At 37.1% G+C, this 26,316-nt stretch overlaps 1 protein-coding gene across 1 annotated transcript in view; it reads right to left on the reverse strand.

Moving 5' to 3' along the window:
* LOC104408229 (RAC-gamma serine/threonine-protein kinase-like) overlaps window positions 1–25,077 on the reverse strand; it is a gene marked incomplete at its 3' end in the record, with an annotated part of 80,373 nt that extends 55,296 nt beyond the window's left edge. Inside the window, exon 1 of the mRNA XM_010017762.1 lies at window positions 24,879–25,077. Within this exon, the coding sequence (XP_010016064.1) occupies window positions 24,879–25,077 (199 nt within the window). The remainder of the gene's footprint in view (window positions 1–24,878) is intronic.
* Window positions 25,078–26,316: the final 1,239 nt, after the last annotated feature.

Consider the following 26,316-nt stretch of genomic DNA (forward strand, 5'->3'; position numbering starts at 1 on the left):
GCTCTAAAATATATCTAAGATCTTAGGCTTCTCTAGAAGGTTAATTAAATGGTAGGCAGACACCTAAGACTACTGAAGAGTTCAAGGACAGCATAGAGAGAATACCAACATGCCTAAAACAGGTCAGCCATCCAGCAGTTCGGGTGTCAAAGACAGCCCTCCTTTCTGTAAGGAATAAACTGGACAGGCTCTGCTCTAAAAATCAGAGCTGACAGGGTAAGTACACTCATCAGTCAGTTCAAGAAAAAACAAGACTTCGTTTACTTACATACACACTCTTCAGAACTAAATCTGTAGAAAAGGAGACCCTTCTAGCAGGTGCTGTTAGAGACCCAGCCTAGTGCACATTTCCCTGATCGCTTACTCCCTCTTCTCCTCTTAGGGCAACATTTTAGATTTTATTTGGCTTCTACTAGGTACTCAGAAACTCTTAATCAGGAAAGAGAACAGATTTTTTATCATCTACTGAGTTACGTACTTGATGATCTGACTAGAAAAAAACCATTAGAGAAGTATGACTAGCACTTTCAAGCTCCTCTGAAGGGAGCTAGCGACTTTGGACAGAAGCTAATCACAAGAAGATATAAATATTGAATGACGTACGAGTACCAGTTTTCTCATGAGCACAGCTGTACCTCTGTCTTTGCCCTGCAAACTATAGCCAGACACAGGACAAGTAATTTAAAAGCAATTGCAAAATACTGTCTTCATAAGGATCCATATATTTCTTTCATAGATATATTTCTCTAAAGAATGTTTCTCCTGAACAATTCCCTAACATGAATCACAGACTTTTTCAAGACATCTGTACAAACACAAGCACATACCCCAAACCACTTAGTTTTGTCTTGAAATGACCAATATTCCAATCCCTCTTGATGGCCTATGCATGAATATTTATCATTTGCCCTTTATTTATTTTGTAATTTCATTAACAAATGGGAGAACACTTTTGAAGACTAAAGTAAACAGTGGTATCAGTGAACAGTTCACTTAGCTGCTTAAGTGGTTTAATGGCTCTCAAGAGGCACTCTAGGTGCTCTCTTACAACTGCATTCTTTCTACAGGATCTGCTTAAAGATAGAAAAACATTTTAGTCCATACTTATTAATAGACATGTGGTTACAGAACTGCTTTGAAAGAGAAATCCTCCATACAAAAAAATGCTATAACACATCAGAGTATTTGAAAAGAAAAAACTTCCATGTGTCTTCTAACTTACCAAGCCCTCATTAAAAAAAGTGTATTTTACAGTATGCACAATATTAAATTACTTTAAAGATATCTGGAGTGGATGTTTATCAAATATCTCAATACAAGAAAACAACAGGAAATTTACATCTAAAATTCATTAATTCAAGTGAGAAGAAATTCCATGCAAAAGGAGAAGTCCAGGAAGGCTAACCAAACCACAAGATATTCTGACAATTTGATGATGGAGCTGTGGTACTTAAAAAAGCAGTGGATCTGCCATAGAGAATTAATCAGTTTGTACCCCGCTTCCTGCTGAAAAAAATTAATGTAAGCTAAATTATTATTTTGCTTAAATTTACACCCTTCTAAGTTGAAAAACATGTTCTTTTAGGATCTGTTTACTAGACAGTAAGAAGAGGTTTCTAATTTCAACTACTGCAGCAGAGAAAGCCAAGTAATTCCTACATGATTTTAATTCTAGTCAAAAGTTTTTCAAGCTACTTGAGAAAAGGGGCACTAGAACATATACCTCACGGATACATACAAACAATAAATACACACAGAAAACACAACTTTGGAATCAGACTGAGATTATTGGTGGCTTCTTTTTTAATAACTACCAAGAAAATACACCCAAGAGATGAAATAAGGCATGAAATACATGAAAATGCAATCTGATCTTCATGCAAAATGCACCCTCAAACACACAGCTCTTTAAATAACATTGTATTTAATAATACACTGGCTAACAACAGCAATAAAGAATGCTTAATGAAGGTTTATTTAGAACATGACCTTTGTGGCTGGCTCTGTATTAGCCTCTGTACTGCAAGTTTAATGATTTTTCTTTTCTACCTGTGACAGCTAGTAACAGGAATCCTGCCTTCAAGACATTTCACAAAATATGTTTGCTCTAGTGATGCAATGTTTGTAGTTTTGATGCTGCTGAGGAGCTTCACACAGAAGAGCTTTCTAAGAAACCATATGAGCAGTCAACAAATCCATGTTAGACAAATGTACCACTCAGAGTTCATAATTTTTTTACTTCACCTCAGAACTGAAACTCTCTCTTCAAACATACACTTCACCTCAGATACGATGGTTGCTATTGTTAGTCTCACCACTTCTAATCCTAAGCATATGGAGATTTAGCTATTCTTGAAAAATTATTCAGTAATTTAAAATTAATCTTATGATTTTAAAAAAGTATTTTTTAAAAAATCACTTCTGCAAAACATCTACATTTTTCAATATGTAAATGGCTTTAGAGGTGTGAAGGAAATGTCTTTAATATACAGTGCTGATAAGCAACAGAAACCTGAGTTCAAAAACTTGGTTCCTTAAAAGAAGCAACAGCTGCCACACAGACATAAGTGAGATTTAAGGGAAGGAGATAAAAAAAAAAAAACCCACACCAGAAAGAAAGAAAAAAAAAAATCTGCCTCTTGTCTGTGTCACCGATCTACTAAAGTGGATTAATAGAAATAATATTGTTTGCCCTTTTTTTCTTTTTCTTTATTTTTTTATGGCACATTTTGTTAAATCAAAACTCCAGTTCCCTTACACTAATATATACCAAGGAGGGATGGGGAGGAATGAATTTATTTAAGCACATTAAAAAAAAATACATAAAAGTAAATAACACAACTTAAACACAAGCCATTTTTCTTTAAAAGAAACAACTGTAATTCATGTCAGGTCAAGTACAATATCAGAAGTAATGCCAGTGGTTTTGAGATTGAATTTACTTACCTTGGCCCTCTGAGGGCAGTGTTACCTAACACATGATTAGAAGCATCAGCAGACTATTTGATTAAGTCAGAAGACACTAGTAAATGTAAAGCACTTCTGTTAAATATTTACTTACGTCTGATTTAATGATAACTTTGCAAGAGAGTTCAAAGCTACTGTAAAAATTAAATGCTTAAAAAAAAAAAAAGTATACCTGTGATATGTCCTTCAATCTAATATGAATTATGTATCATGTAATGCAGTTATATATTACACAAAAGATTTGACAAAGTCTTACTGCACACCAAAAAATTAATTTCAACTGATATTTTTCTTACTGTGCCCTAGCATTTTTAAAGCTATTTTTATTATATACCCCCTCCCAAATATTTGCCAGCAGTTCAAAGAGAATCAGAATTTGGAACTAACTTTTTCTGATTCTGTCTTTTCTACTACGAAACAGTGATTCTTACTTATACTAACTGTTTTCCCACAGATCCCAGTAATGCTAAATGACATTTTCAGCACATCTGTACTTATGTTAGACAAATTAATTTTTCCACTCACAACTGGGAAATAGGAAACATTTCATGCTAGGTGTGCTCATCGGCTTATGCCACAGCTAAGCTTCCGTTAAGTTTCCTGCAAAATGGGGAATTAAGGTGAGAAAGTTCAAGTGCCTTTCACTGCCCACCACATCACAATGATCCAGTGCAGACATAAAGACTGGCCAATTTATGTTCAGCAATTCACAGCTGTGTGGCCAGAAATCAGTGAAAACTGCAGAGATGCTAAGATTCTGCAGAAGGCAGCAAGCAGCCTGGGGAACAAGCTCTAGAAGTCCCTCAGCTATCAAGAGGAGGGAGAGGAAAGCCGGGACAATGCTCTCTTCTCCATGCCAGCCAAGATACGCTGAAGAGCAGGCAAATGGTAGCATCTTTTTTCCTGAAGCAGTCGTAAGTATTGATCAGATATGAGGGCTCCTACTAGTAAAACAACACACTTTCAAGCAGAGAGATGCAGCCACCAGGCAGGGCAAAGCCACAGAGCAGTTCTCCATGGTCTCAGCATGCACCTCTGCAGCTAAAGCGATGGAAGGACCACTCTCCTCAAGGGAAAGTTCTTCCGTGCTCTTACTGTGGAGTTTCTTCCCCCTAGGTTCTATATGCCACCTATGTGTCCCAGCTCACTAGGGTTCAAATCACCAGTCCCCCATTTTTTCATTAGGCCTACTGGCATGAGTCACTGTACTATCTTGTACAAATACATCAGTACTTCAGGTCCTGCTGTTTATTCAATGCTTTCCTGTTGCATTAATAATCTTTTCTCTACAATATCAAAAAATCTAGAGGAAAATACTCAACAGAGAGACATGCCACCACTCAAACATAAATGCAGTTTTCAAATTGGGCATCTACAATATCCACACAGAATTACTGATGTTTTTTGACATCTCATGGAAAATAAATGTTCACAGCACATACTCAATTTTCATATGCAGAGAATTTTGTCCTTTTAAAAAATCATACCAGAAATACTGAGCTAGCTGACATCCTGACAAATTGAGAATTGACCTTTACCATGTCCATCTTGAGCCAATAGGAAGAAAACCTTGCCAGTTTCAACATCACTCTCACTTCCCCTTCATTCTTGAAGGATAAGAATTAGAACAATAAATAAATTTAATAGAAGTTGGTATTAGCACATGCTGTCTGCAACAACATGGTTCTGTATTGCATCAGCATCCCTGAACAACAAAGGAGATCAATATTTTCTAAATATGCCTGCTATTCAGGAACTGAAAACCAAGGTCTATATCTCCTCAAATCATCTAGAGACACTGCTCACATTTTCTAAATTTCTCTCTTGTATAAGGCTTTATCGGATCAAAATCCAAGAACACTATTTAGTGGCTTCTCAAAGCAGTTTTACAGGTTTTAATAGTAGTGTGATATATATGTGGTAAACGCAAAAAAAAATTTAGAATATTGTTTGACATAATTTTTTTAATAGCTAAAAACCTTCACATTCTTAGTACTTTTAAACATTGGTATTTTTTTATACAGGACTATCAACATCAAGTGGTACTTTGTATAACAGAAAAAATATTACTTCCTTCTGTTTTTAATCAAGTGCTAGTAGACCAAAGATCTTTCTCAGATTTTGAAAATATTTTAAGAGTAGGACAAGTATACAAATATTCATCTGTAAAGTACACTGAATAAGACAGCTACAGCAGCAATGACTTAAAATCATGTACTTGGTAAAAATGTATGTATTAAATCAGACAATTAAAGTGTAAATGCTTTTTATATGTAGTTAAGTTGAATTAAACATCTTAATATTCCCTACTTACAACATTTCATAAAACAGCCAACTCTAGTTTACACAAGAAATCTCAAACTTTCCATTGTTTGCAAAAGCGTATGATAAGTTTGACAATAGCATTATCATTCAGCTGAGTTTCTTTGACAGATTAATGTGTTGTCAAAAATTATGTGACTTCCCCCTCTTAAAACTGGTATACTTGCTTAGCATGTTTTCACAAAGCAAACCATCTCACTTTTAAAACCAGCACATTGCAGTAATTTTAAGATAGCTCCTCTGAACTTTTTCCTTGTGACTAGGTGTGCTCCCAGCCTCACACCTTGCCAGGTATCAAAAAGCTAGCACTAACATTGTTCATCTATGTCTCTGCCTCAAGCACATTTCTGAGATCAACCTTTTTGCTTTATCATTTAGCCGGCATTATTTGCAAAGAATTAGTCTAAGATACACAGAAGCATTCCTCAAACTGCTTGAGTTGAAACAACAGCTCCATTGCTGTCTCACATCAGGAGAACTGTTTGGCTGCCTGAAATACTTCACGATAAACAGCAATGCAGCACTACCCAAAGTAATTTGGGCTGCACACCAGCAATGACAGAACAGAGAAAACAGCACAATTTGATGGAGAAGAACCGACAACCCAACTAACAGGCAAAAAGCAGTTCTCCCTTTGCAATGCCGGTTGACCTCTGCCTAGGCTCAGATACAGAAATCGGCTCTTGGGTAGGAGGTGGCCACACCTGAATTTTCAGTTAGAATTAAGTTGACATAATCCTAAACTGACTTCTTCTACCCTGCCACAGCAATAGTAAGAGGGCACATCAAATGCCCCCACCAGTAGTTATCATTATCAATAACCTACAGACCTGCTGCTTATTAGACCTAAGACAGAAGACACAATAAAAAGGGGTTCCTTGTCTTTCAATGAGAGCTTGGTGGAAAGAGGTGCTTAGGTTCATTCAGATAGTATTGAAGTCATGCTGTGACTGACCAAAAAACCCTGACATATACTGATAACTGGAAGAAATGTCTGCAATCCATAGCCACAGTCCACCTCAACCACTATTTCATTTTCCATTTTCCAGTTCAATATAGGTATCAGAATGTTGAATTTCACATAATATTAGAGAAGAAAATTCATTATTTAAAAGTTTCCATTTTTATCTTTGAAGTAAGAGATCACCTGGATAAGACAATTAGCCCATCTGGGCTAATTTAATTTCCCTCCATGCTTGTATGCTGTTTCACATTTCTTCCACATTATCCTGGAAACTCAACAGCACCAGAAATCACCGAACAACAAATAAGAAAGGATTTTAGTGGAAGAAAGAAAACTGTATTCCTATAGAGCCATCCAAATTTATTTTATGTGCAACTGTCAAACAGGAAAATATAAGTTATGCCTGACCAGCTCCTTGCTTTGGAGAAAGAACTGAAAATAAGATCAAGTGAAAGAGAAAATTAGTTGCTAATCTCATTCTAACCCCTAGCATTTACTTGTCTGCTATATAATACTAGACAATCACCGACTGGCACTTTCTGCATAAGAAAAGCTCAGGATGCAGTAGCAGGGGTATGCAACATATCAGTCTTGAGGTAGAAAGACAAAAAAACTTGTAAATAGCACCTGTCCACCAAACGTCTGAGACTGAAATAACTGCATCACTCTTTCTACTTCCACAATATCAAAGTTATTAAGCTGCTGGGTTTTGTTTTTTTTTAAATCCACCACATGGAGAAATCAAAAGTTTTCTTCCCTAAAAGAAAAGGCTCTTTTTAGGAATAAACAGCGGAGGGAGGGAAGATATTAAACTCCTGAACTAATTAACAGAAGTAAAGGAGGCGGTGGGGGACAATGATAATTAATATGTACCCTCCTCCTAACCAAATCTCCACATACATTCATTCTGTATATGCACACACAACAGCAGCATCATAAACCGTCTCAAGTTCTTGCCATTATTCAGTTCGACATCTGCACATGTTTATGCGTCTCTCCAAACAACCTCTTGAACACCCTGCTGGAGCTGTCATTTTTTTCTTCTCCCTATCTGGCAGATGGCAAGTCAACAATCGGCATCAACAGCAGCCGAATATCTCCCCCCTCCATTCGACCCCCCTAAACAGACACAATAATAACTTCTTTGTGCTTCCCCACAATGCAGCTGCTTAAACCATTTCGCTACAAGGCTGCTTTGCCTTAATAAAAAAAAAAAAAAAAAAAAAAAAAAATCCCTTCTGTCAAGTCTAAAAAGCAGCATAATGTTAAGCAAGCTAAAGCCACAGCACAGCTGCAAACGGGCAGACACATTGACAGCTCCTCCCTTAACAAAGCCCTGTGAATTGAAGGGGGTTCATCTGAGGCTCACACAGTAATTAGTATAAAAAAGTCCGACAGCCTCTATTATGCTAGGAAAAAAAAACTGGACAGAACTGGGCTGCTGTTTTGCGTCAAGAGTTCTGCTGCAGAGTAGATAAATCATGTTGGGTTTTTTTTCCTCTCTTTTTAAAGACAGTAATAAGGAGGATGAGAGAAGCTAATTTGAAAACTTGGACACAGTAATTGTACCATATGGTGAGCATTTATCCCTTCTGAAATACACGCTAACAGTCACTTACATGCACAGTGCTTTGTTTTACAGTTGTTATTCTCTCTACCATATTCATAAAATGGATCTGAATATCCGATACTCCAGAGAAGTTGTGTGTAATTAGCAGCAAAACTGCCTGAGCTTAATATATTGGCCTACCATAGCAATCTAGTTAATTGCAGAAAATCCCATGCCCCCAAATTTAAATAGTGTCCACTTCAAGGATTTTTTATTTCTCTCTAACTGGCTAAATATCACACATAATAAAGTTCAGAGAAGTAATTTATTGACACTAATACTCCTTGAATCTGTTGGCTCCAAAATGCATGAGCGGGAGGTATTTTCCTTTTCATCCATGCAGTATAGAGGAATTAATTCAAGAACCATTTAACAGTAACCACAAAATATTTAAGTTCCATCGTACTTGGGAAAGGAATTGCTCTGTAAACTTTAAGGTAAAACTGAACTTCAGAATGGGGCATGGGAGAGAAACAAACGCTTCAAATCCACTCTCCTACCTCCACCCCCATTTTCTTCCTTTATCATGCTTTGTAGTATTTTTATTAACAATCCAAGCACTTCATTGATAAAGACCATCAAAATTTGGAAAATATACCATCCAACCCTCAGGGTCTGCTTGCTCTTTACCACATAATCCCAGCTTTTCAGCCTGTTCATTCCACCAAGTCATCCTGCAATCACAGAAGGTAAGGAACCAGTTGAGTGGAGCTGAGAAAATGTAGGCTTCTTTAAATAAACGAATCACTGTAGTTAAATGGCAAAATTAATAAACCTTAGAAATACTGCTTACAGAAAATAAGATGTTGAGAACTTCCAAGCAAGGGAAATACAAAGCTTAAGCAAAATAAGGAATGAAAATTTGGTGAAAAATTAAAAAGACATAAAATAAAGTCTGCAACTGAGGCAATGATATTTGGAAAGAACCAAAATGGTTTCTTCTATTGGTTTTTACAACAACAGAAATCTGCTTCAGGGAAGAGACATATACTTTCACTCTCTGGATCAAAAAGGAAGTCCTGGAGCAGAGTGCTAGGTACTAAGGAGTCCCAGAACTAGGCAGAATACATCCACAATTACTAAGAAATTGTAAGTGAGGTGAAAACTACTGGCAAAAACCCTTCAATGATGATAGTTAAGATGAAGGATTATAAACAGAGAATTACATCCCACACCCCCCAGAACAACAACAACAAAAAAAAAAAAGGTTAAAAAAAGAAAACTTGGAAATTTCAAGTCAATTACCTGGATGGTAATCAAAGAAAACTGTGATTCTGTTTTTAGTCATACACTTAAGTAATGCAAACTGACACAAAATAAACAGGGCAGCACTGCCTTTGAGTAGAAAAATCATGCTTAAGATACATAAGGGATTTCCTTAAGGATATCAATAAAATAAAATGGATAAGACTGACACAATTTATTTCAACTTTTTAAAAGCTTTTAATAAGTTTAAGGAAGCTATAGTTGTGTGGATGAAAAAAGCTGTGTGATGGAACAGAATAGAGATAGGAAAGTGAGTAAAAGGAAGAGAACAAAATAGGATTATGCAGTCAAATTTCTATCCATGATACTCTACAGTTCTCTGTTAGGAACACTTCAGTGAAAATATACATGACAATGATCTGGGATCACCACTGCATATACTGCAAGACAATAAAACTATTCAAGTTTATCAAGGATGTGAAGAATTTCAGAGTGGCAAACTTACGCCAGTGAGCTGAGAAACACCAGATGAAACACAATGAAGAATTACTTAAATTAATAAACAGTTACAGGAATAACCTGAAATGCTTATACACTATGTTTAATTTTAAATTAACCACTAAAGAACTATTAATGTAACCTTTGCTTAAGTATGCAGTACTGAGATGAGAGAAAGAAAGAAAAATATTACAATTTGTAAAGTTACACAATATTAGGAACACTGAAAATATTATTATTCCCTGATAAACAAATAAATTAGTTTTGCTAACTATATTTTTTAAAATGACAAGAGAACAGAAGGGCTTCAGAGACAAAACACACAGACACAAAAACAGAGAGAAGCAGAGTGAAGAGAGAAAGACTGGATTAGACTTCAATTTCAAAGGATGGACTCCAACAAAAGGATTTAACAACACAAACGGCCAATAGCAGAGTATCAGTCATCTCATAGCAGCACATTTTCAGAAGAGTTCAGGAATAGATTTTCAAACATTCAGGATCTACAGTTCTAGCTGGATCCTGTAACATCACCATGTAACTAGCGGTTTGCACCATGTGCAGCCACTCTCCCATCAATCCAGCACCCACCATCTACTAGCACCTTTAGAAAAAGCCAGACTCTCCTTTAACACTGTGAGGCATCTCCAAATGTGTGTGAGCACTTCTTCTTAAAAAATTACAATCTCACATTCAGGAAATTGGAGTACACATTCAATATAGGCAGGTTCTTCCCTTAACTACTATGTGGTTTTGTCCTGTACTAACCAGGGAGTATTGATGATGAATGAAAGTCCCAGTCCTTGGTCACTGTGGTTCACCTTAAATACAATCTATGACCAGCACAGTGCATATAGGAGGGTGAAGAACACTTGTGAAGGAAGCGTGCAATGCATCCCATGTCCCACTCTATGATGTCAGCAGTGGAATCCATGCAGCTGAGGCAGACCTATAAAATGATCTAACTGAAAATACACCCCAAGAAAACAGGGTTTGACCACATCAAAACAACTTCAGCTCACTGTACAGCTAGTATCAGCATCAACAAGAAATGACTAGCTAGGGGGAAGAAAGAAGCAAGGGAGAAGGGGTATCAGCATAAACCTAGGCAAGATTAACAAATGATTAACTACACTGACGGTCTACCTTGTGACTGCAATTCTTGTTTTCCAGTTAAGTTAGAAAATCAGGTTCAAGTGATTCAAATTTCTAAGATCAACTGCATCTCTAGGCAACAATGCCACAGTAGTTCTGACATAGTATTAAACCAAGAATTTCCTCATCCAAATTTGCCTAATACAAACTCATATTCTATACAAGCAAAGAATACTCTGACATACATGTCAGAATATATTCTGACAGCATTCTCTTTGTACAGAAATTACAGATAAAAAAATATGTCAACTATAAGGAATATATACAAACCTCAGTACTCTGGCAAATAATTGAAAAATCACTTAGAATTTACAATTTGAAAAAAGCTAGAAATACAATACCTTGACATGCATTTCTGAAGTGATTATTATGATTTAAGGATATTAACGAAATCTTAGCAACACAGAGATCTCAATATAAATTTACATTTTGAGTTAGCCGTGTAACACTTCTATAATAGAAGCAGTGCCAAGAAGATAAAAACTATTTGGCCAGTAAAGTATTTTCTTAAATTTGCAGCCTACATTTAAAGTAATGAAGCTAAAAAAAAAAAAAAAAACCACCAGATTTTTAATCTCAGTATTCTACATATTTCTAGAATACTTCACTGCCTTAAATTGAATAAAACTGTTCATAACATAAGAATCATAATACAGTTCAATTTTAATACACACATTTTCCAGTATTTTATCTTGCATGATTTTATTATCTTACAATTGCAATAAATATTCAGCCAAGTGAGTATTTCAAAAGTCTTTTGCTTCAAGTTTTTCCAGTCCTCTGGATTAAAAGAAAGATTGACTAACAAGCAGAAATGCAAAATTCCTATGCAGTTTTACTGGCACATAATTTTTGCCTCATTTTCAATCACTTAAAAAACTTTTAAAATGGAGCTATGAATTAGGAACCCCAAAATTCCAGTGACAAGATAGAACTGAAAGATGAATGACCTGGATAAGACATATGAATTCATCTAGCCAGTATCAGGATGAGGTTTGTTACTGGTTTTCTGCTAACAGACACACATTCGCATTTTTTGTGCTATGAACATATATATTTTTCCTAATCTGAATTACTGAAAAGTTTTTAATGACAGCCTCCAAAATAGTTTAGATGCAAAATGCACTCTAATAACTTAATAGGATGACCTTAAATAGATCTCAGCAAACTCTATGATTACTTTATTCAATGCAAAAGTCAAATTTCATACAAGAGAAAACACTGATTAACTCCTCCTGCAACTGTCCTTTCTGAAATTCTGAATTCATTTAACATTTGTGACACCAAAATAATAGGGATCAACAGGAACCTTAATTTTCAGAAAATGTATTTGCATCATTTTTTAGTTAACTAAACAGATTGATATGGTTTTAGTGGATGCTTTTTCCTCTAGAAAGTAAACAGCACAATTTTCTAATTAATAAAAACAAAATGGAAACTGACTTACAACACTGACTTCAAAATCCTTGTGAAAGTCTGTACTGGTGATGTCACAAATGCTGTCACATCTGAGCGGGTATTGTCTGTAGAAGGTTCAGAAATGTCCATTTTAATCAAAACATTTATTAGAGGTAGTTGTGTCTTGTTTTTAATTTAATGAACTTCATAATCCCTTAAGAATTGTGGTTGCAACTCCCTTTAAAAATAATAAATTAGGTAAAATCTAAGTAGCTGAAATATAAGGATCTCATCCATAATGGGTACAGAAACCGATGTAAGAGTGAGGTAAAATCCATACTTTATGCTTTCATCTGCCTTTAATAATGATGTTTGCATAACACTGATGTAACACTCACATTTTCCAATCTGCTTAAAATGACCTACAAATTATTCCCTCAGAGTGCTAAAATGCCAGTGATGGAGTACTACAAGACAGAAAACACCAATTCTCCAAGCTTGCAGTAATTTTTAAATTAAACCTTTTAACTTCATGATACTGCAAAGCCACATATTATCGTCCATTTCTCCCCACTGCAAAACACTAAGTACTAAACAACTACTTTTCTTATGTCAAGAAATCATCACACTTCTAGTCAAAATCCCAGAGACAGAGCTGAGGACACTTGTTCAATTAGATGCGAGTTGCAAGTGTCTAAAAAAGCCTCTTCCTTCTCTCCTTTTTCCTGTGCAATTTGGGAGCATGGCACCACCAAAAGGACCATGCTGCACTATGAGAAGGGATTTGAGCTGTGTAGGTGGCTGAAGAACTCTTAACATTCATCCTCCTATTTAAAGCATAACTATTTATATACCTAAGTTTCTTTTGATGCAAGTCATCTACGTTCTATGATCGTTTCTGTATGTCCCCAGTACAGATAAGCAAACAAAGAAAGAAGCTTTCCCAGTAAAGACTTACAGTGAGAAAAATAAACTTGTGTACAGAACTTCTTAAAGCATCTTTTAAAATTTCATGTCTGTGACATAAGAACTGTAACAAATGACAACGGAATAAAGCTATGCTTTTATTTCAAATTCCAAAAAGGGGGGGGGATCTCATGCCAGAATGAGGTAGAGGACATATGGGCAGTCTATCACCTGACTACCAAACAGCAGTACCAAAGCTGACACATGTTTGTTAATCCCATGAGGTAAAATGCTGCTTTGTCTTCCGGGGGTTGTGCTGCAGATGAGTGCCGGTTATGATGCTGATGCATTTTTCCATGCTGATGTTCCCCAGGGAATCTGAGTTCTCCATCAGGGAGAAGCGACAAATTTTTCATCTCCTCTGAAGAGACTTCCATATTTTTGTTTACCAAGTGTGCACATAAGAATAGCAAGCATCAGCAACACAGCTGAAACAGTTTTAGCAAAAGCTTTTCTTCTAGATGTCTACGGTTCAAGTTAGTTAAATTTTATACCAAGACTATTTAGTTTTCAGTGACAGCCTAATCTTGTACCAGCAGATCACAGTTTGATAGGCAATGACTTAAATTTAGTCACATGATTATTGGTTAGAGACAGCAACCCCTCTTCAGACAATCTGAGATGATTAAGAGTAGGAACATTTCCCAGAGATCTGGTCATTCTCTAATATACTTTTTATCTCCATACGGGGCGAAATAAGGTGAGGTCAATGGATCAATGATAAGAAAGCTAGAGAAATACTCTAGTTCTCTAAAAGTTTCTAGTAACATCCATAAGAATATCCTGAAATAAATCTGCTTTCAGACTCCTCTAGTTCCAACAAAACTCCTCAGAGAATTCTAGGTGCAATTTTTCATCATATCTGAGCTAATGTGGCTGAGGAAAAACCCTCCTCCTCCTCCTCCCAGTCCTGCAGTCGAGAGGTCTTCCTTGTCTGACGTGCTATTTGTGCAGCTCCAATAGGAAGAAAAAAAAAAGTAGGCGGAGGGGGAGGGGGGAGTTGGAAGAGGTTGGGGATGGAGAAGAGCAAGAATAGGACAGTTTCCTGCAAGATCAGATAACTGACCCCATCAGCTGGCAAGTCATATTCTTGCTAAATTCACCAGAAGGTGGCAAAGGCATTATGTTCCAGCTATGGCCTAGCTGAACCTCCTCCTTCATTAGCAGCATACCATTAGATCTGATACAGTATAAAAAAGAAAACATCCTCTGGATATTGCCTTCAAAACTTCCCTGCCACACTGGGCATCTGTTGAAAGGATTTGGTTATGTGAGTAACATGTGGGAGGGCTGTATGTGTATCTATTGTTGATTGTACAAGCACCAACGCAGACAACATACACTTCTTGTTGCAGCCTGTTTTTGTAAAAGGATGGCTGTGCTGCCTGGTTGCATCCTTCATGTGCACTTACTCCTTAGGCCAAAGCGCAGAAATAGTAACACTCCTGCCTTCATTTCAGGAGGAAAATTAACACTGACTTACACAATACTTTTATATCATTCTCTATGTCTGTATTTGTACCACCACAAACAGAACATCTTTATTTTTAACCTAGTAACAATCCACATGCTAGATAAAGTGCCTGCAGTGTCTTTAAACAACTCCATTTACTTAACATATCAAAACAATATGAAGAAATTACTTGATTCCCATGAATCAGTACCTTCACAGAGTAAGGTGTAAAGGACTAATGGGCTTAACTTAGTATAATGAGAAAACAAAAATACACAGCAAAGGAAATACGTGGACACTCCACATTCAATAAGAGAGCTCTAACTATCCATGATAACGAATATGAAAGTACCAAACTGATGGCAACAGCAGTACCCATCTAAGAAAGACTATGAAACATGCTAGGAACTACAGTAATTTTATCTTTTAAAAATCGAAACAGTGTTTCTCAAACAGCAAGTCAGCAGGGACCTCAGCAAAGAGCAACTGTATTTTTACTGTTTCATTTGAGTAACACTGAGCAAGTCTTGGACAAATTCTCAACAAGTTTACATTTTATTGTTAATCTGAGTATCTTCTGCAAATCTGTATAGGACATTTTGTGATTTTTATTCATGGTATCATGTATTTTATGAAAAAATAGGAAAACTCACCATTTCAGTATGACCTCTTCAAGGAAAGAGTCCACAGAATTTTCCCATTATGTATATACTGGTAAAAAACTATCTGGTTTTTTATTGCTTATTTTCCAAAATGTACTCTGATTTGTTTTGAGGGGTATCAAGATGCTCTTCTGAGTATTTTTCAATCTTCCTCTTAGTCACCCTCATCTTGGTTCTGAATACATCTGGACTCAAGATTCAGTCATAGAGCTCCATTACTCCTTTTCCTGCTACATTAAAAAGCTTTCTACATTTCCCCATTAAGGTTCTTTCTCATGGCAAGGCAATTCCATACTGCTCAATATCCACAGAGGTTATCAGAACCTCATGTTCTAAAGTCATTCTCTCTAACCCAAAAACATTATAATTTTTCTTCTCTACTATTTCTCCAGGATGTTAATATTCATTTTAATACTAAATATTGAAGGAGAAACTGGAATGGAACTCATGATTCCCACCTCCCAGTACTAATTTACTTCTCTCTATTCCTATTATGCATCTTGAGAAGCTGCAAGGAAACCATTTTCCACAGAACTTGACTAGGAACTCTCAAGAATTACAAGCATTATAGAACATGAAGATTTTATTTAACACAATGACTTTTAAAATTTCTCAGTTCATGGAACCCCATGTGTCCTATACCCTGGACATGTTGGCTGGGTTTTGTTTCAGTAACCTTTTGTAGACTCTTCCAAAGCAGTCCACAGATCTCCCTAGATCTGTAAACAGGATGGAAATTACTATTATTACTTTTAACTACTACTAACTTACATTTAAAATAATACTGCTTCTCTAGTGAAAGATTTTTCCATCTCCCAGGAATCTATCTTAATAATTTATGAGTAGGTTTAGAACTGGTGTGGAAGAAAGATGCACAAGTAAATCAGATATCCAAATATTGAATATCAACAGAAAAATATAGGTAAAACTAAGAACAAGGTAAGAAGGAAAAAAAAATAAAAATAAAGGGGGGGGACACAACAGGGGGGCAAAGGACCAGCTGAAAAGACCTTACAAACAGGCAGTAGACTACTGAAAATACTGTAAGACCAGGAAAAATGGATGCCACAATTAAAAAAAGAATAAAGTAGTTTTCTCTTTCCTCCCCTCCCTCCAAAATCTACCTGGATGTCTTAATGGAAAAGTCAAAAGGTGATTATAGGGAAAAGGTCAGTATTAAGAATGAAAAGCTTGCCTAAATAAGGAGGAAAAGGAAAGACAACAAAATATGTCAGGACAATGTAAACACAAAATTGAGACAGACAGAAAAGAATTTGAAGAGTTTTTTGCAAAAGATGCTCATCATCAAAACCAGGAAGCCAGGCAAGAAATCAGTGGAACTGCTCGATAATAAAAGTACAGAAAGGGAACTCGAGGATGATGAGGCCACACAGAGAAGCACTACGAATTACTTGCCCTGGTTTTTACTGCTAAACATGCTGGAAAGATACCCAAACCCAGACCCTTCCGCTGCAGTAGACAAGTGAAAGCTAGATGATTTAATTTAAATATATGAGAATTACCAGGTGTCAGCAAGTCACCAAGAGTGGACGCCAGGAGTGCTGAAGGAACAGAAATGTGAAACCACAGAGGTTGCTGGCCAAGAAGTGTAACCCATAACTACAAATAACCACATGCCCAGAAGATGGATTGCAAACACAACCTCAAACAAAAGAAGACTCTAGAAAGGATCTCAGAAACTGTCGGTGAGTCTGACTCCTGCTTCTGGTAAGTCACTACAGTCTATAATAAATAAGATCACAGAGCACCTGAGACAACATAGATCTGTTGGAAAAGAGCCATCATGGCTGCTTGGAAAGGAGAGCCTGCATCACTAACCTGATGGAGTTCTACAAGAGAAGCAATGAACATGAGGTAAAGGGCATCCAGTAGGCATGAGTTTGTCAAGGTTCCTCCCCAAATATCAGCAAAGAAATTAAGTTGCCACAGGATTAGACAAAATGTTCTTACACAGTCTGAATGGTGGGTGAGTAAGAGGAAACAAAAGATAAGGGTTAATGGTCACTTTTCAGCATAAGTGAGTCAGGAAGTCCCCCAATAGTTCCATGCTGCCATCATTTTTACATGACATCTTCATCAAGGACACGGACAGTGGTGTGACCTACGAAATCTTACAGCTTAAGGATGATACTACACTGTAGTGGATAGTCAAATGCCACAGTTATGGCACAGAAAAACAGAAGGATCTCACAAAATTGAGTGGACAAAGATGACGAATATAGAGCACATAAATGTGAGGTAATGTATCTAGGAAAAAAAATAATCTAAACTATGCCTCACAATGTTTAGCTTAGAACCACAAATTATAGTTTAGTTGAGTCCTAGATTCAAGACTCACAGCTTTATGAAATAGTAAGTTCATGTACAGCAGCAGACAAAAAAAACTGTTGGGCATGTCAGAAAGGATACCAAGACAAGAGAAAGAAAACACCACTGTGCCCACATCTTCATTACCCTGCACAGTCTTGTCTCCACATCTCAGCAAGAAGGTAGTGGCATTACGAGAAAACACAGAGAAGGGCAACCAAAATGATCCAGGGGATGGAGAAACTGCCTTTTCTAAGAGAGGATGAAAAGACAGGGGCTCTTTAGTTCAGAGAGGAGAGAGGTTTGAAGTTTAGAAAATCATGAAGTGCAGAACTACTGTTCACCAAATACCACAATACAATAGTTAGGGCACTGGTGAAACAGGTCCATAAATAGATACTAGAAAGATCATACAGAGACATACCATCAAACTTTACTAATGCAACAGTTCTGGACTGGAAAAGTGCAAGGGGATTTAAAGGCAAGAAAACAGCCAAGCTCACAGGCTCTCCCTTAACAGCATTTCCTCTGCCACTGCAGGCAGAATACTGGGCTAGATGGGTCACTGGTACGACTCAGTAGGCTATTTCTTAAGTTATGCATACTTCAGAAGAAGCTTCTCTGGTTTGTAAGCCAACTGCCTTACAACAATATAAACCCATAATTTCTTCTCCTCTGTGCTGTACACATGAAGAACAGATTATATTATCACTTCTCTTTTCTTATTTAGCCTCAGTTACTGAAACTCATTCAATTCAGGTCACACCCCCTAAATTGCTGACCACTCTCATTGCTGGTCTTGAACTGCACCAGGCAGCAATGGATGTAATTGTCCAGCTAGGACTTTAAGTGCTCAATGGAGCAAAAAGATGCATCTTACACGCTCTATGACTGTTTATGCATGCCTGTGCTTGCCTTCTTCACAACCCTGAGATATAATAAATCCAGTTTGCTATCCACAGTACCTACCAGACTTTTTCTTTAGAGTGGCTTACTTAGCCACTTATTCTCATTAATTTCTTTGTAAAGTAGGCTATTCTAGAGTGCATGTCAAACTTGCTCTCCCTGAACAGCTTCCAGCTCCTCACACACCACATCTTCACATTACCGATACCATTCTGAATTCTAATCCCATCATCCAGCACACCTGCAGTCCTTTTCATTCTGGAGAAACCTCAAAACATGAATAACCATTCTGTTTTCCATTACTTACCTCATCAATGAGAGTACTGCCTAGGCAGAAGTCAGGTAGCAGCCTAACAAAATTCTATTCCATTTTTACTTCCATTTTAATACTAAACCTTTAATAATTACTCATCAGTTTTCTAACAGTTTCACTCTTATAAACAAACTCACAGTTATTTCATCTAATGTATGACTGCTACCTTGTCAGTAAAGGAAAATTGAAGAGTTCGATACAATTTAACCTCGCAAAATTCAGTGACTCACCTCATTTTTCAGACGTTCATAAATGGTCTACTTGTTCTAGTATTTTCCCCAAGTCAAACTGATGATAAGCATTTGCCATATTAAACAACATTTGTGTGAATATAAAAAACTTGAAAAACAATCCAAATAATTTTCTCAGTGTCATTTATGACATTACAGTCTGTATTACCCATAAATTTTATCATCGACAATCTCGTATTTGTTTTCTAAAGTACTGAACCTGTCAAATAGAGCCAGTCATAAAACTGATCACTGCGGAATACAAAGAGTATCACCATATGCATTCATCTTCCAAATTCTTAGATATACCTTCCAGTTTGACTTTGGGTTATATATAAATAGGAAGGAAGAAAAATGAGATCCAGCTTAGTCCCATAAAATTACGAAGGAAGAAAAAAAAAGGATCCAGCTTAGTCTCAAAAGAAGCAAAGGATTTACTAAAGGTCTTATTCCTTTGTGTACAACAGGCCACATGACCAATCTTTAACTCTGACATTAACACAACATAGTAAGAGCGTTCCAGAATAATGGCGCAATTAACTCAAAATGCCTACTGCAAATATAAAAGAAAAACACCTTCAAATATTCAACAAATAGCACCTTACCACGACTATTGTTATCTGCTGCTGCCAATCAGTATTGTTATGGTTGTACAAAGACTCCAGTGCACCAGACTGCCGCTAATTATGTATATGCAAGTGATTAGCAAGCACTTGTTGCCTCGTTCACACCACCCTCCAAACAGCAGCCTTTGAGAGGAGAATAGACTGCAAATTTATTGAGAGAACACTGTTAATCCTTTGGGGAGAATGTAAATGTAAACAGGACTACTCTACATCAAGGTGCTTTGACAACAAAAATCATCTGCATAAACACATGCTCAACAACAAACAGGTGTTCTATTTCACAACTAGCGCCCATTTGATGCTTTCAAGTAAGCATTATGCACAAACTGTTAGAAGTACTTTGAAACCAGCTGCAATTACTATAATTAGCTGCTTTTCCTACACTTTGGTGGGTTTTTTTTCCCCCTTTACCTGTTCAGTATTGTGCTAGTTGCAATCTGCAAACTCAAGTGATGCTAAGGTTCTAGCCTCCTATTTAAAGCTTACCATCCTCTCAGTTCAGCATGCACTATCGTAAATTCATATTTTATCATTAAAGCACCACCAGTTATAAGATTATGTTTGCACTAAATAACAGCCCTACAAATATCAGGTCACTCATCTAACACTCATCATGAAAAGGAAAACAAGCACAATTGCCAAAATAGCACCATAAAAATAGTAAGCCTTCAATGTTCAGGATTTACCTTTTTTACAGACATGTTCCCAGGAACTAACAAGATTTATTTTTAATAACAAGAACTTTACTTCTAGTTTTACCAGACAATGGGTGGTGAAAAGTCTTGCTTATAGACAGCTACTCATTCTAATATGCTTCAAGTAAATGTTTTTAAAATTATTTGATAAGAATGCACATGCTTCCTTCCATTTAATAAACACAAAATACATATGAACCACCTCTACATTATTTTTTATTCTTATTAAAATTACGTATTCAATTGTCTTCCTGTTCTCACTCAGCCCTTCGTGGCATCCACACAGCACTTGGTTTTCAGCAGTTCCAAATGATCCACCAGTGATGTGTTTCTATAGGTGAGTTCAACAAGAACAATGAACAAGTCTAGTGGCCTTTTCTCTAAAGTCAAATCTTACATGTGCTAATTTCATACGCCTGGCAATGCCACCTACAGATAGCTAAAATCCAATTCTCTTATGATTTGCCAGATTTTAACCACTGAACTGAATAATTCCATATTCAGCACCTGCTGAGAGAAGTTTGTTTGGGTTTTCTTTTTTTTTTTTTCCCCACAAATGAAAAGCTTAATAAGCAAAGACTGGCGCTGCCCAGGGAGCAAGACAGCTGGGAGGAAGGGCTAAAGATAATAAATACACAGCACTAGAAAGACAGGCTACAGATGACAAAAGAAAGAAGCTCTTCTACCTCGGGCAAAACAGGCAGGGAAATCTATGATCAGCACAGGAAAATCTATGATACAGTACCTTTCTGAGACTAGGAGACATCCTACTGTTGGCAGGATAATTTGACATCCTCCACCAATATCAAAATGTACCTGAAGTCCCTCTAATGCTTTTCCCATCTGTAACAGAAGAGTTCTACTTTGGTGGACATCCACTCTGGGTGATTTAAAAAGCTCTGTATATTTTTAACAACAGCCACTACTTTCTTCCACGTAACTTCTGCTCAACTGGAAATTACATGAAAGCTTCAGTTCTGTTGGACCAGCCAAGCAATACACACTGTATTCATAGCAGTTAATCCCCAAGAGACCAAAAGAATGACCAAAAAATTTAATAAAAAGTTGTAATACTACATAACCTCCCACAAAAATGCAGGGAGCGTCATATGTCTAGAAAATTCCAGGCAAAGCTAACTTTTGGGCTTCTTCCAGGAAGACACCATCCTTTGAGAAGCCCAAACAGAAGATGACAAACCAATAGTTACTCTCATTTTCTCTGTTAGCTCTTGCAGCAAAGCATGTAAAATGTAGTGAACCCAGCAGTTTCAATTGTACAAGCAATCCCCGCAATGACATGGACATTTCTTTTTCTCTGCCTTTTTTTTTCTTGACAAACAGAAAAATCTGGCAAGTTAAAAAAAAAAGAAAAAAGAAAAAAGACTGTATCTACAAGCTTGTATATTCAAATATGAAGAAACGCCAGATTCAGAGTTACCTTAAGCACTTAAGCTTTCAATGCATGCTAACAGCTGTAAGTTAGAGAATGTCTTGTATTAGAGTCATCTTTGATTTGCATTCCTAGCTCTCACACTGTAATCCCAAATCAAATTTCACAATACACTAGCACCCAGCCACTGTAAAAATGCAAACTCTGCGTAGCATCAACGCTACCATTCATTTGACCTGCAGTAAGGCAATTCAAGGACCTAAACTCTTCATTTGGGTATAGGGGTTTTTTTTATGTCAGTTTAATTCCCTGAGCCGACACTGTTCACTAAGATGAACATTGCTGCTACACCAAAACATGCAGCATATGCAAAGGTTGCAGTTAGCAGCCCCTTTTTCCCCCTACTAGAGAAACACAGGCATTAGTTCAGCTAATCTAAGTATATCATAATCTCTGTGTCTTGGCACATGAACACGTATTTAATGGCTTAAACTAGCCTTTCTGATTTGGTAGTAAAATAGAAGAAGAGTTAATAATTTGTAACAGAATTTCTGATGGGAATGGTTACTTCTGTTGTCACCACATGAAGGGGTTAGAAGAGGGGAACAAACAGCTGTGAAATGCTTTAACAACTCCAAGTAGATACACAGATTGGTTTAGTTATTGTTAAATAAGTCAGCTATATGCTAAACACAAAATAGGACTATAAGGGTATTTACTACACATCCACCTCATTACCACACATAAACTTACATGCAGACACATCCGCTTTCTGTTTGTTTATTTAAGACTCTTTGTGAGACTCAAAGGCAACTAATTAGGAGAAATACTGTATTGAATTCCAACATAAGGAGAAGTTTAGAGCCTGGTATTCCATTTACACACACAACCATGTACTGTTGCTGTGTTTCAAGTAAAAGCTATGAGACAGAGTAAAAGAGTACATAACAAGGTCATTATAAGCACTTGCAAAAAAATGCACATTATTTGATAAAAGTATTAAAGTTTTATAAACTCATAGCATCCTGGAAAATACATGCATATGTTTACATTCACTTCATTACAGGCATATATTTAAGCATGCATAAGAGATTGATCTAAAGAAATGCTTTGACATTGCAAGTCTTAAGAGCATCAGTCAAAGAAAAAAAAATACTAATCAGCCACAGGTTCCAGAAAAGAAACATAATTTTAACATGAGACCATTCTGAGCTTTACAGCATTACAGTTACCTCTGATTTAATGCATTTCATTATACTTTTCTCTTAAAAAACCCTTTTCCATGTATGCTGCATCCGGATTTTTCATTTTTTGCATGTGTTCTGATGAAAGGTGAGATTTTTCTAAAACAGAGTTGGGCAGATGAAAGGGACAGATATTTTTGCAACAAGCTTATGCTCTTAGCTAATGTTCCCAGCAAGTCTCATACCAGACTATTGTTTTAAGCCTGTATTCTTCCTGCAAAACGCTATATAGTGATTACACGTGCATTACATCCGAGGTGGTCAGATCTGACTGCTGGATTTCCTCAAGAAGAATGAAGATCTTTAGGATGGACCAGCTGCTCCTTCCAACAGCTCAGGTAAGCAAGCAGGGTTTAGCCTGAAAGGGACAAGCAGCCCTTCTTTCAGGGATCCAAAAAGTAATTTGTTAGCTAGCATCTATCAGGAATGAAACGGTGACTAGATGAGTCAAAGCATCAGACCTACGCAGACCTTTAATATGTGTCTTGCATTATTTTGGAAGTCTTCCTGTTAAGAAGAACTAACTTTCAGTGTCAGAGAAATTATGGAATTTATTAGTATGCTGAAGAAAGCACAAACAATCTAACTGTATTCAATATTCTCCAAATGAAGTAATGTAGCTCACAGTTATAGCCTGTAAGCTTTGGTGACTAAACTTCAGCCAAAGGTTTTAATGAGGTGAAAGTTTGTTGAATTGTTGGTAAGAAAAGGAGAATGTTTTTTCAGGAAGTCCTCCTTTTACAACAAGGCATCCGTAGAGGTTGTGTACATGACTATCTACTGCAAAAATGAAACACTTATGGTGGCTATGAGAGGAAATCCAAAGCAATAGAGGAGCTGCAGCTAACAGACTGGGTGACAGAAGCATAGCTAACGGGAGCAGTTAGACAGCACCCCAGTTTCTGAAACAACCAGTCGTGAACAAAGATAGAAGGAGCAATTAAGAAGGCTGTCAGAAACAACTTGGCATGGATAATGCAGTCTTCAAATCAAACACTCTGGAGCACTAATGCCTATACAAGAGTGACCACCTAAAGCTGGAACTGTTCATACAGCCCTGGCAACTGGGACCAATGAACTACTCTGCCTACAAGGCAGGACTGCTCCACCAACAAACCAAATGAAATACAACTTCAAGGAATGGGATTAGTGGCAGGCTACTTTGGCAAGACATCATACCTGTAGAAGATTTGGACTATAGTCAACATGTTTGGGGCATGATTACTGATATTGTTACGATATTATCAATGGTTCAGACTTCCCAAACTGATCTTTCATTGTCTTTCATTACTTTTAATGATATGCTTCAATGGGGAAAATACAGCTTACAAACCAGCTGGAAAGTGTAATTTAGTGTCTTGGTTTTCTAAGTAAGAAACAAAATTGTAGAAGTTTAAATGTTGCTGTAAAGACCCCTAAGACACCTAACAACAGGGTTTTGGCAGAACAGCGTTCTTCCTCACAGACCAAACTTCTGGAAAGACAACACTCTCCCCACAAGAACGTATGCTGTAAGCTGTGCTCTCTGGCTGCCTCCATACTCCATTCCTCCTAATTTCCTGCAAAGAAAAAAACCCAAACCAAACAAGATCATATCCTTACAGCAAACATACATAGTCTGAAATCCTTCAGCAGCTTGGGTGTAAGTACTCTTCTGGTTTGTTGTTTAACAAATAAGCAATGCCTAGTGGTTGGAACAGTATTTAGAAGGGGTGAGACAGCAGTACTTCTACAAATATTTAAAATAAGTATACTTTCAAAAGCAGGGCCATTTATTATAACTAAAACACTATAATGCACTCACAACAAAGGATGACTAAATGAAATTTGCTTACACCACACCATCCATGGCACAGCCAGCACATTGTGATGGAGATTAGAGCCACACACACACCACTCTAACCGCAGTACAACTACTCTTTCTAAGTAGCCTTTGTGGTGCTCACTTTCACAACCCCAGTGCAGCGCAAAGCAGTTGCTCCTCTTACATCCTGTTCCCAGAGTGGGCAGGAGCTGTAAGCAGCTTTCTTTCGGACCAGTGCCCGGGATGATGTCACTCTGGTTCTGCAGGGGAGGAACAGTACCAGGAAGCGTCAAACCCTCGCACTGTGCAGGGGGATCAGCACATGGGGGCAGGTTGTACATCTGGCCGTAGACCAGCAAGACTAGATCAAGATTTCACTCGAGGAGGCAGCTGTAGCAATAAACACAACATTCGCTTCTGTTCCAAGGGATGCTTCAAATGTAAACATTCACTCTATAGCTGAATTCCCAGTTTACATTACACTAAGCACAAAGAAGAAGAAATGCAAATAGCTGACCTCTAGCAAAGGTAATAAATCTCTAAGTGTTGATTCCCAAATACTTGCAGATAATTCTCTTCTCCTCTTCCATAAAATACCTCTGGAGTGACATCACTACAGTTTTAAACAGCAAACTACATTTATGACCCTGAGAAGTTAAACAGAAGGAGGAAACAATGAATGAGATCATCCGGGGAGGGGGGGGATGTTTCTTTTCACAAATTACCACCACTTTCTTTTTCTCTTTTTTAATTTTTACTTTAAAAAAATTTGCATCCTAAAGCTTTTCTCAGCCTGTCCATTATGTAACAGTTCTTTAGGAAACCGCCAGCTACCCTGACAACTGGGATGTTTTGCCAGAGCGGCTTTGTCTAAATCCTAAAGCAGTCCTTGGCTATGCGCTGAGCCCAGTGGCTGCCTGTGATCTGAATGCCAATGAAGAGTGCTGCCCCTCTTGTCTGACAAGTCAGAGACTTAAAGGTCTATCACAGGTCAGCAAACTGTCTGGGCTACTTTTGTGAGCTTAAGAGACTGAGAAACATAGCCAACAACACAGCCCTTTCCTTTTAAGTGTCATGCTGGGCAAAAAGCGTTTCATGTCCAATTGTCATTGCATTTTATTTAAAGCAGAAAGAAATATATTCTTCACGTTTCGTTTCTGTTTGTTTCCAAGTCTTACTTCATTCCCCACATCACCACTTAAGTTCAACCTCCTAGTGGACAGGTAGGGATAAAAACTACTTGCACTTCAAAAATCAATCAAATAAACATACATATCTAAAATCCAATCAACAGGATTACCAAAAATTAATAGTGAAATACAGAATATGTCCAGTTTGGAATATGGTCTCCATGTCTGGTGTACTGGCTCTATACTATTTGACTCCCATTCAAAGAAGCCCTATATCCTTTACCTATTCTTTTTCTTTTATTGTTGCAAATCATGAGAAAAAGTGCAGCAGGTCAAAAAGCACTCAAAAAATGCAGTTTGCCAAGATTTCTTATACACACCTGGAAATTCTCTTTTTTGACACTTGGAAAAGATCTCATAAGATGGCAATGGATACATAATCCATTGCTA

Source organism: Nestor notabilis, unplaced genomic scaffold, assembly GCF_000696875.1.
Source record: "Nestor notabilis isolate BGI_N333 unplaced genomic scaffold, ASM69687v1 scaffold15337, whole genome shotgun sequence".
Lineage (NCBI taxonomy): Eukaryota > Metazoa > Chordata > Aves > Psittaciformes > Psittacidae > Nestor > Nestor notabilis.